The sequence below is a fragment of the Bos indicus genome, chromosome 2 (assembly GCF_029378745.1).
Source record: "Bos indicus isolate NIAB-ARS_2022 breed Sahiwal x Tharparkar chromosome 2, NIAB-ARS_B.indTharparkar_mat_pri_1.0, whole genome shotgun sequence".
Taxonomy (NCBI): domain Eukaryota; kingdom Metazoa; phylum Chordata; class Mammalia; order Artiodactyla; family Bovidae; genus Bos; species Bos indicus.
In genome coordinates, this window is record NC_091761.1 from 56464917 (window position 1) to 56477398 (window position 12482).

At 32.3% G+C, this 12482-nt stretch overlaps 1 protein-coding gene across 1 annotated transcript in view; it reads left to right on the forward strand.

Moving 5' to 3' along the window:
- LRP1B (LDL receptor related protein 1B) overlaps window positions 1-12482 on the forward strand; it is a 2167013-nt gene that overhangs the window by 1888633 nt on the left and 265898 nt on the right. Inside the window, exons 59-60 of the mRNA XM_070768349.1 lie at window positions 537-718; window positions 9107-9306. Of these exons, the coding sequence (XP_070624450.1) occupies window positions 537-718; window positions 9107-9306 (382 nt within the window). The remainder of the gene's footprint in view (window positions 1-536; window positions 719-9106; window positions 9307-12482) is intronic.

A 12482-nucleotide genomic window follows, 5' to 3' on the forward strand; every position in this document is an offset into this window, starting at 1 on the left:
ACTGTTGAATGAATACATTTCTACTTCCCTTTCGTTAGGTTAAATACTTAATGTATATTTTTGCTTATATTCTTTCTTTCTTTGTAATAGGTAGTTTAAGTAGGGCAAAGACAGTTGGGGGAGTGTTGAATTAATTGATACCTCCCCAAGAACCTGTTATTAATAGATGATATCAATTATTTTTCGTGCTAGTATAGGTGTGCCTCTACCTGTAATAGAATTTTTGCTCCAAATTTTGAGAGAATAAGTAAACTGTAATGAAAATATAATAAACAACTGTGTAGCCATCCAACAACTTTCTATTTTGGTGTTTCTTTCATTAAACCTTTATGGAATTTCTAGGGGCCTGATTACATATTGAGTAATCTCACAAACAAGTAATTTTATTAGGTAAATTGTTCTATATGTTGTGCTTATCTAAATTCCTTTTCAGTGTTTAAATACAATTATGTATCTCTAAAAAAATCAAGAAGTAATTGCTTTGTTCTTATTCTAGGCATTTAAAATGTTAACTTTTTAAATTCTTATTTTGTTAGGTAGTGCATAACACAGCCGTCCCCAATGCACTTGCTGTCGATTGGATTGGAAAAAACCTCTATTGGTCTGACACAGAAAAAAGGATCATTGAAGTATCCAAACTTAATGGCTTATACCCTACTATACTTGTTAGCAAAAGGCTGAAGTTTCCCAGGGACCTGTCTTTAGATCCTCGTGCTGGGTTTGTAACAAACATTGAAAATCTTAAAGCTTAAGACTGTGGATTATGTTCAATATGGTAAATCCTGGTCTGTAGACTTTAACCTGGGAACCAATGAAAAGTGTAAATGTGTAGAAGTTTTAACTGGGAAATCAAAAATACAAATCTGACTATCACAGAGAAAGAGAAAATTAAGATGATGGAATTTTAGAGCAAGTATTTTTTAAGGTTTTAAACACAGCTTTTCTAACAAACCAATAAGTGTATGAAATGAATAAAACACAGTTTTATCCAATTATAATGCCTTTAAATCTTGGAGGAAAGAGAAGCAAAGATAAACTCTTAGATACTGTTTTACAGCATTTGTAGTAGTCAAGAATGGAGGTATTGCAATTCCTGAACAACTTTACAGCAGGAGACATAAGTAGTATCTATGAATAATAAATAGCAGTGCATTATCCACGCATTCATAGGGGAAAAGCGTAGTGGGAATATCAGGGAAGAATGATATTAGTGTTGGATTTTATTTGCATTTCTTTGTGAGAATGAAGAACAAGTCATCATAAGGATCAAGGACAGCTGGCTGGAGAATTTAGATAAGGGATGAACACACATTGAAGTGTCAAAGCTGCTTGCTAAAGTTCTATATTTTATGACCATTATCATTTACTTTCAATTATGTTATTTTGGTAGGTAGAGAACGCATATCATTCTCTTTTTTTAACACTATAATTTGAGTGATTACATACTCCAAAATGATCTCTGTAGAAGTTCAACCTATTGAACATGTTTTTAAAGTAACAAATTTAGAGAAAATTTGCTTTTTAAAAATATCACACATTTGCAATAAACAAGTATTATACTAACTCTAGTGCTCTGAATTTTCTGCTGTCTTAATTAATTTCCCATTAAATAGTTCACCAAATCACTGCTTTTACCATATGCAATAATTAAATTTTACTTCTTGCTAATATAATGTATCTCTATTTTACTGTCTCATGTTTATAATTAACAAAGTGATCATATTATAATGTGCATGGAACTTAATTTTAAATATTAATTTGGGTAAAAGCAATACTTAATGGGGAAGACTTGTACTGTAAATACTACAAATTGTTTCCAAGGTAGTGGTGCAAGTTTTAACTTTTCACTATATAATTATGTGGACTATTTTGTTACCTTTTAAAATATTTTCTTAAAAAAAATAAATAAAATAAAATATTTTCTTTACCATAGTAACAAAAGAGTATCAATTCTATTTTAAATGAAACAGAGTCACAATGGAGTCTGATTCTATAGATAGTACAAGAAATAATGGTCAGATACTGTTTGGCTATCATCATCATTCATTCAAAAGAATATGTATATTTGAGTCATTTGGTATTTTATCAGAAGATATTTTAGTTTGTCCATTGTCCTTTTCTTCAAATCAGTATGTCTGTCTTAGCTCTCATCTCATAATTTTCAAGATGCTTTATTTTCCAAATAAAAGAAGCATTATTTGTTAATAACAGTAAAAGAAGCATTATTTGTTAATAACAGCATTTTGAAATTTCCTATTTATAAAGCAAAATGTATCCTACCCTAGTGAACACATCTGAATCTAGCATTAAGGTTTATTTCTCCCAGGTGGGAGTTATTAACCCATAAACTGATGCAGTCTGAACTTATCATCAATATAAACCTGCCAAAAGTGTCAATTAAGATGATAAAATATTAAACTATTGCAGATATTATGAAAGACTCCTTTGATTCCATTTTAAATAATATTTGAGGTATGATATGGAATCCGATTATAACCCAAGAAACAGAAAAATCAGGTATTTTTATGAAATGATTAAAGCCGTATAACAACAGATAAACAGATTCTAACAAATAAAATTTAATGACACCTTTTTATTCATACTGTTTTCCTGGTTCCCCAGAGTGAGACAATAGGGCAACTTGGATTTTAGTTTATATGAGATGAGCTTCAGGATGGAAATGCCATAGCTGTATAAATTATTATACAATCTTGCTCCAAAAATGACAGCTTAAATTCTGAGTATTCAGTAAAGGTGGAATTTAACTTTTCTATGTCTGATTGCTATCATAATTTGCATATGTTTTGAATATACCAATACTACTACTACCCCTGTTTTCTTGAGAAGTGTAATCTCTGTTCCAATATTTAGTGAAGAATAGAGCAAGGATTGTTTAGGGAAGATAAAGATCATTGGAATGTCTAATCTAATAAAGCATCTATAAACATTTAAAAGGTAGCTTGGGGATACTTTCTTATAATGGTAGCACGTCAATGGTATCATTTTGGATATGTTGGTTAGTAAGAATGGAAAAGAAAATAGATCATCTTTCTGGTTATTATGTTAAAATTCAGCTGAAATCCAATTATCCCAGTTATTCTATTATTGATTGGGAATCAGTGTACTAATTTAATCATAAATTTGGGGTGATTAATATCATATATATTTAGTATTTATAAACAATAATTTATACAGAAGAGATATAGATGCATTTTAAAGTAGAATATAAAATATAAAACTGTAATATAAAATATAAAACAATAACTATGCTTGTTATTGTTATTGTTCAGTCACTCAGTAATGTCCAACTCTTTGCAACTCCATGGACTGCAGCACTTCAGGCTTCCCTCTCCTTCACCATCTCCCAGAGCTTATTAAAACTCATGTCCATTGAATCAGTGATGCCATCCAACCATCTCATCCTCTGTTGTCCCCTTCTCCTGCTGCCTTCAATCTTTCCCAGCATCAGGGTCTTTTCTAATGAGTCAGTTCTTCCCATCAAGTGGCCAAAGTATTGGAGTTTCAGCTTCAGCATCAGTCCTTCCAATGAATATTCAGGACTGATCTACTTTAGGATGGACTGGTTTGATTTCCTTGCAGTCCAAGGGACTCTCAAGCCTCTTCTTCAACACCACAGTTCAAAAGCATCAATTCTTCAATGCTCAGCCTTCTTCATGATCCAACTCTCACATCCATGCATGACTACTGGAAAAGCCATAGCTTTGACTAGACAGACCTTGGCTATGACGGCATAGTAATGTCTCTGCTTTTTAATATACTGTTAAATTTGTCATAGTTTTTCTTCCAAGGAGCAAGTGTCTTAAAAATTTCGTGGCTGTAGTAACCATCTGCAGTGATTTTGGAGCCCAGGAAAATAAAGTCTGTCATTGTTTCCCCATCTATTTGCCATGAAATAATGGGACCAAATGCCATGATCTTTTTTTTTTTTTTTTTTTTGAATGCTGAGTTTTAAGCCAGCTTTTTCACTCTCCTCTTTCACTTTCATCAAGAGGCTCTTTAGTTCCTCTTCACTTTTTGCCATAATGGTGGTGTCATCTTCATATCTGAAGTTATTGATATTTCTTCCCACAATCTTGATTCCAGCTGTGCTTCATCCAGCCCAGTATTACTTATGTTGTATACTGTATATAAATTAAATAAGCAGGGTGACAATACAGCCTTGACGTACTCCTTTCTCAGTTTGCAACCAGTCCGTTATTCCATGCCTGCTTCTAACTGTTGCTTCTTGACCTGCATACAGGTTTCTCAGGAAGCAGGTAAGGTGGTCTGGTATTCCCATCTCTTTAAGAATTTTCCACAGTTTGTTGAGATCCACACAGTCAAAGGCTTTGGCACAGTCAATAAAACAGAAGTAGATTTTTTTTTCTGCAATTTTCTTGCTTTTTCTATGATTCAATGAATTTTGGCAATTTGATCTCTGGTTCTTCTGCTTCCTCTGCCTTTTCTAAATTTGGGCTTGAACATCTGGAAGTTTCGGTTTACTTACTGTTGAAATCTGGCTTGGAGAATTTTAATCGTTACCTTTCTAGCACGTGAAATGAGTGCAATTGTGTGGTAGTTTTAACATTCTTTGGCATTGCCTTTCTTTGGGATTAGAATGAGCATACTTTTATCTTTAAAATGTCACTTCAACATAACAAAAATTCATTGTCATAGACATTAAATTGAAGTATGTTATGACTGGTTAACAGAAAATAAATCCATCTGCTCATTCATTTATTCAACTCATATTTCTCCAGAGTACATCTGTCACTCTTCTAGGTTTTGTATAAAAATAAAAGATACAACCCCTGTTTCAAAGTACTGGTTCAGTTAGTAGGCAGATGAGCAAATAATTATCATACAATGCAGTACCTCTAAAGTCAAGAAAACAGAACATGTGTCTGTCTCAACTGGAATCAGTGAGATTTTCCTGGACAAGACTAGTGAAGTATGAATTAGCCAGATTATGTGATCCACTTCAGAGCAGGACGCAATTCAGGCAAAAAGAAGTTTTATGGAAAAGTAAAGACATATAGGACAGCATGGCATATCCAAAGAGTTGAAAAAAACTCATACAAAGGGAGAAAATTAACTATATATAATTGTGGAACTTTGATACCAGTTTATAGAGTAAAAAGGAGCTAGGGATAAATCAAAATGTAATGCAACACAACGACAGCAATGAAACAAACCTTACAAGACTTGTGGCTTGGGCAAGGCAGGTAAACAGAAAAATGACTTCCTCAGAATAGGAGGAACATAGGAAAAGGGGCGGATATAAGAAAGTGCGGTGACCTATTGGGAGTTGGAGTTCCAAATAATAATAATGATAATGATAATGATGATCACTACCACTTCTATAGTATTTTACAAATTAGAAAAATCTGTCTTTGTTATATCACTTTAGATGCTTATATTGCTTTCTCAGAATCTCTGAAAAAGACATGATTGTCTTTATTATTATATTTTTAGTACAAATAAGAACAGATTTCCCTGGTGGCTCAGAGAGTAAAGTATCTGTCCGCAATGTGAGAGACCTGAGTTTGATTCCTGGGTTGGTAATTTCCCCGAGAGAAGGAAATGGTTTACCCCCTCCAGTATTCTTGCCTGGAGAATTCCATAGACAGAGGAGCCTTGTGGGCTACAGTCCATGGGGTCACAAAGAGTTGGACATAACTGAGCAACGAACACACACACTCACAAAGAATATTCAGCCAAAATGACTAAGTGATTTTCTCAGGATCATCTAGGTAGTATGATATTAAACTAGGAATTTAATTCAGTTTCCAAGATTTGGTCAGCTCTTTTCTCTATTGCATCACATTAGAGTTTACAGTAACAAAATTACCTTGAGCCATGAACAGCTTTTCCAAGAGTCATCCAAACAAGGCATAGAGAACAAAAATTTTTCCTATTTTGACAATTTGCCTTCTTACAGAATTTAAATTACTATAGATAGTATGAGTTATTTGAGAAATTAAAGAAACTGCATAATAATTACAAGCATGCCTAATTTTTAAATTGGACTTCCCAGGTGGTTCAGTGGTAGAGAATCTGCCTGCCAATACAGGAGATGTCAGAGACCCGGGTTAAACCCCAGGATAGGGAAGATCCCCTGGAGGAGAAAATGGCAACCCACTCCAGTTTTTTTGCATGGAGAATCCCATGGACAGAGGAGCCTGGCAGGCAATAGAACATGCAGTGGCAAACAGTCAGACATGATGAGCACAAATGAGCTTTCACAAGCACAGGATTTACTGTGCATCTCTCTTTATGGGTGGTCAACTTCTGATGGCTTAATTTCATTACCTTTTCCATACTTAAGCCTCATTACTATACATTTAAGCTTCTCAGTAAGTCTGTACTAGACATTCTTGTCATTTTACATCTAAAATGCAACCTATTAAATATTATCCAAGTATAAAATTTATTGTAAATAATTAGAGTTGAAAAACAAAATATGCTTCAAAATGCTTTTCTCTGTGAGGAGAAATTATTGTTATTATCCCTTTTGAATATATAAGTAAATCCAGGCTTGGGGTAGTTAACTAGAGTGCTCAATTCACATGGGTATACCTGATATTTGAACTCAATAATCTGTTTCTAGGATTTTTATTTTTTGGTTTTGTTTTAAGACTCTACATAATGTTGATTAGAAAAAAAAATGACAAAACAACATTATTCATGGAATAAGAATTTTATCTGAAATATGAAAATGCTTTTTATTTTTTAATAGTGTCTTAATAGAACTTTTATTTATTTTATTTTATTTTTTAACTTTACAATATTGTATTGGTTTTGCCATATATCAAAATGAATCCGCCACAGGTATACATGTGTTTCCCATTCTGAACCCTCCTCCCTCCTCCCTCCCCATACCATCCCTCTAGGTCGACCTAAAAATGCTTTTTTAAAAAAGTTAGTCTGTAAATCTTGAGACCTGAGCCCTTGTTCTGGCTATCACTATTGTAACAGACTAGGACAAAGCTCATAATATTTTACAGTTTCAATTTATAATGAAGTGAATAATGAAGTGAAGGCCTGAAGCTATGTGATCTTCAAGACCTGTTGTAGCATTAAAATCTTTAAATTATACTTTATTCTAAATTCTGAAAGAGGAGAAAGATCATTGCTATCAAGAAATTTGTAAAGTCGTTTTGAAGATAAGATTTATGCTCAAAGAGCTACTAGTGGGAATAAGATTTTCCATGTCATTTTCCATTTAGGTAAAATTGTTGTTCCTTCATTGGCACCTCCATGATAAAAATCTTTCATCATAATATTCTTTAAATCTTTGATTTAATATTCACCTCTATTGTATTCATTGAGAGATCTTTGATAGCAAAATTATATGTTTACCTCTGTGTTCTCAGTGCTAAGTTATGTTTGATATATTATGACCTCAGTGAATCACTTTTTCAAGACACATTTTTCAATCCACTTAAGAATGGCTTGGGGATTTATCAGAGATGCCCCACCAACTGATTTATTGAGTTAGATTCTCTGATCTGAAGCACAAGAACCTGTGTCATTACTGCTTTGTGGGTTCCTATGTGCATGATATATGTGTTGTTCAATTATACAGATGATAAAGAAATTCTGTAGACCAGAAAGAGCTAAAGCAGAGTTTCATAAAGTTTGTTTCCTGCAACCTGCTCTAGGAAAATAAATGGTATTACCCAAAACTATGTGCTAAAAAAGGATATCATAGCTCTATCTTAGACAATCATTATATGTATACCATATTAACAGCTATGAGAAGTCCTATAATTAAAAAGAGGATGCTTACTTTGCTTAACAAAACCATTTTTCAAATATATAATTTTATAACATACCCTGAAAAATGTGAACTGACACAAATCAGAGAAAAATTTGTGGAGAACAGAGGAGACAATATAAGTTATGTCTGAATGAAAATATCTATATAATTGAAGAGACAGGAGCAAGGCAGATGATATGATGAAAGCACAGAAGTGAAAATTATAGGACTATAAATTCTCCAAGTAGAGCTCAGTTCACACATTTCAAAGTGGAAAGTCATCTGTAGAAGTCTGTTTGTGTCTCATAATGAAAAATTTGAATATCAAGGAGAGAATTTCAAGCCTCAAACTCTTACTGAACTTTCTGAGGGTAATGTAAGAGCTGTTGGACTCCATAAAATATGTTCTTCCTCTTCTTTCCGATATCTTGGTTCAAGATGGTGATATTATTAGCCAAATTAAAAGTTCAGAATACAAACAAAAATTTAGATTTGCTATTACACAGAGGTCAGATTATTTGAAATTCATAATTTACTATGTTGTTGCTGTTATTTGGTTGCTAAATCATGTCCAACTCTTTTTGACCCCCTGGACTATAGCCCACAGTACTTCTCAGTCCATGGAATTTCCCAAGCAAGAATGCTGGAGTGATTTACCATTTCCTTCACCAGGGGACTTTCCCAACCAAGGGATCAAACCTGTGTCTCCTGACAGGTGGATTCTTTACCACTGCTTCACCAGGGAAACCCCATAATTTAATGACCTCAAAAACTTTATATTCATCTCCAAAAATTTGTAATACTTTTTTGACAGCATTTAATGGAGAAAATTATTTTTCACTTTTGTAATTCCCTTAATTTTATATGATTTTAATTAATTTAAAGAATCACAATTATCTTGTGGCTACCACATTGAACAATGAACATCTAAGAAAGTACAATCTACTCCTCCATAATTCATTTTGAATTTTTCATAGGTAAAACAAAAGAAAAAAATACATCTAGGTTGTTTTATTCCTCTAACATTATAGATGCATTTTGAAAGTTTACATCTTTCATTTTGGGCATCTGTAATTTGTTAACAGTTCCTGAAATGTTATATACATGACATGCTTAAAATTGCTAAAGGAAACATGCTTAAAATTATCTGGATATTTCAAAGTATACTACATATTTTTTACAAAATCATAGCAAAAGTTTGCACTAGAGTATGCTTTTGCAAACTGCAATTTAGAGAGATACAAGAATTAATTTGGGAATAGCTGAGTAAATAAGAGAAATACTGTATGGTGTTTTATTCCCTGAGTGATTGTGAATAATATGCCTGCTGATTTTCTTTTCTAGGTATTTGTATTGGATTGACTGCTGTGAGTACCCTCACATTGGCCGTGTTGGAATGGATGGAACCAATCAGAGTGTTGTCATAGAAACCAAGATTTCTAGACCTATGGCACTAACAATAGATTATGTCAACCATAGACTCTATTGGGCTGATGAAAATCATATCGAGTTTAGCAACATGGATGGATCTCACAGACACAAAGGTTAGTCCAGTAGCACAAATGACTCAGTATTTCACCAGTTCATAAAATACTCATTTAGGAAAAAAAAAAAAAAAAAAAAAATATATATATATAGTTTTTTATATACTTTTATATATATATATATATACTTTTTTTATATACTTTCATTTCTTAATTTAATATTACATTATTATATTCCTTTGTGACAATGTTGGTAAATAAGAACTAGATCTGTTTATTCAGAACTTGTATAATCATGCATAAAAATCATTAACATCGTCAATGTTTTCTCTAATTGCATTTTTCTAAATAGTTTTTATAGCAAGTAGATGATACTTTTATAAGTTAATATATACATATATCCCAATGGAATTGAAGCAGAAGAATAGTTGTTTGTAAAAATAAGGTTATTATTACAATCTGGTAGGTTTTTTTTTAAAAAAAATACTAAGTTAAAATAAAACTTTTTAAAGACAGTGAAACAGTATTATTTACTTTATGAAACAGATTACATACATGACTAAATTTATTGTTATTTAATGAACAACAGCAACAAAAAGTAATATTAAAAATAGCTTTCAAGTTAGAATAACATTTAAGAAATTATTAGAATACGAAAAAATATGAAATAACACATATACTTTATTTTTCCACTTTTTATAACTCTGAGTAGATTATAAGACTCTAAACATAAAACAAATGAAGGAAGCAATTTGATATGAGGGGAATTAGGGATGGGCAAAAGGTCTTAGAGGAAAAAATATCTGAGGATAAAGGAATTAAGAGCAGAGGAGAAGGACATAATACAAAAGAACAGTATCAGATGAGGATGACACAAATTCAACAGAAACCACAAACAATTCAAATGAACAACTCAAAATATTTTAGATGCAGATGGCTCTTTATAGATTAAATTTTCCCCACAATGAAGAGTAATCTCTTTAATATCTAGTGACCTAATGTCACCTTTGTTATTAGATGTTTTCATCTTAAGATATCTTGTGAAGTAAGTACAAGTGCAACCCCATAGACTGCAGCCCACCAGACTCCTCTGTCCATGGGGATTCTCCAAACAAGACCACTGGAGTGGATAGCTATGCCCTCTTCCAGGGCATCTTCCCAACCCAGGGATCAAACCCAGGTCTCCTGCATTGCAGGTGATTTCTTTACCAGCTGAACCACCAGGGAAGCTAATTTTCAGTGGGAGGTTCCAAGCAAAGCCTATACATTTGTATGGCTTCTCTTAAGAGACTGATTTCTTCTCTGGCAGTAAGCTTAGATCAAAGCATCTGGAAGAAGAAAAGAGATGAGCTGTTAAGAAAGAGAGGATTTTTTATAATTTAATACTGTCAGATGAGGCTCTGCAAATTTATGCCAGTGTGGAGAAGGATGAAGCAACCAAGTTTTAAAAAAGAAAACTTTTTAAGTTGGAAGAGGCAAGTGGAATTAGGGGATTAAGAAGTACAAACTCCTATGTATAAAATAAAATATCTACAAAGATATAGTTTATAGCACAGGGAATATAGCCAATATTTTATAACAACTTTAAAAGCATAATCTATAAAATATTGAATCACTCTGTTGTATACCTGAACCAAATATAATATTGTGAATCAATTATACCATATAAAAAACAAATTTATAAAATAAATAGTAAAGGAGATTTACATCACTGAAATCACATCACTTCATAATTCTGCCCAAGTTATTTTTCAGTTGTTGTTTAAGCAAATATGTTCTTCTAACTAAACGTACTAACAGAAAGTGCTTAGAGGTGCTTTTTTAAGTGTGGAACATTGAAGTATGACAAGTGTAGTTGGATGAGTCACTTATTGAGGTGTTGGCATTCCAATTACAGAGATAAAGAAACTCATCAAGATGCAATTGGAATGAAGAGTTATTTAAAGATCACTTTAGGGTTTTAATTACAGCAAAAATAATGTTGACAAATCAAAATTACATTTAGCATTCAGCAGTTATATCTCCTCTGAAGAATCAATAATGAAATGTTCTGCAACATTCATAGATGATATAATTGAAAGTTTTATTGTAGCAATCAGTGATTTCCCCACATAACCATTTTTGGCATGTATATAAAGCACTAAGTTGTTATAAATGTAGTTCTCTGCGCTAAAATTTCAATGTACAATAAAATTTAAACACTTTTTGTTTAGATAGGTGAGTATTTAAAATATATTCTAGCATCAAATATTTGCCTATTTTTATTTGAGACTTTTATTTGAATAACAAAAACTGTAGTTAAATTATCTATTAGAAACTGTTGATTCTATCCCTGTCCCATTATTTTAAAATTATGTCAGATATGTTTATAATTAATGCTTTGAAAACTCGAAACAAATGTGTGTAAATGAAGTATCTTTCAGTCATAGTCTTGTGATGGCTTTGGTAGATGGACATATATAGTAAGAAGTGAAACTAAATTTACTAAAGAGTGAAATATTTGACTGAAAGATATTCAGATATGATTATATTAACATTTAAAAATTTGACTTTTGAAAATCCCTTGAGGCTCTAGGTGGGGAGAAAAGGAAAGTAAAAGTAGTTGCTGTCTTCAGAAATATTTCCTCCTGAAGGCTTTCTCAGAAAAACTAATGAAAAATTCATTAAGTGTCTTATTAGGCATCTGCCAATATCTAAATGCAAGCCAATAGTTATGTGGTAGTTACTAACAAGCTACTAATTGTAGACAGCCTTAATTATGCCATCTCCACAGCCAATGAAAAAACGTCAATCATTTACAGTGTTTGTAAAGAGGAATAGGATTTTTCAACTCCTTGAATTTGTCCCCTAAAGACATCAGAAACACTGTGATTTTCTATTTGTATATTTAGAGTTGGAAAATGAGACTTTTATAACAAGAATAACTTTTGTGTTAGGCTGGTCACTGACCTCTCTTCTCTCTTAACCAGACTAGTATTATCGCTCCCATTTATTCTTTTTATTAAAAGTACAGCCGGAGCTCATCAAAGAATGGGATACATCAGTTATATCAAAGTAATCTTAGCATAAAAAGGGTGTATACAAATTTCATAATTATTATTTTTTATAAGTCAAATTTGAATAATGGAGAAAAACTAAACCATGAATGTCACTTTAGAGTTTAGAAGGTTTTCCCTCCAAAACATATCCTGGTTTAAACCATACAGTATTTTCATAAATAAAGCATCATTGTATTA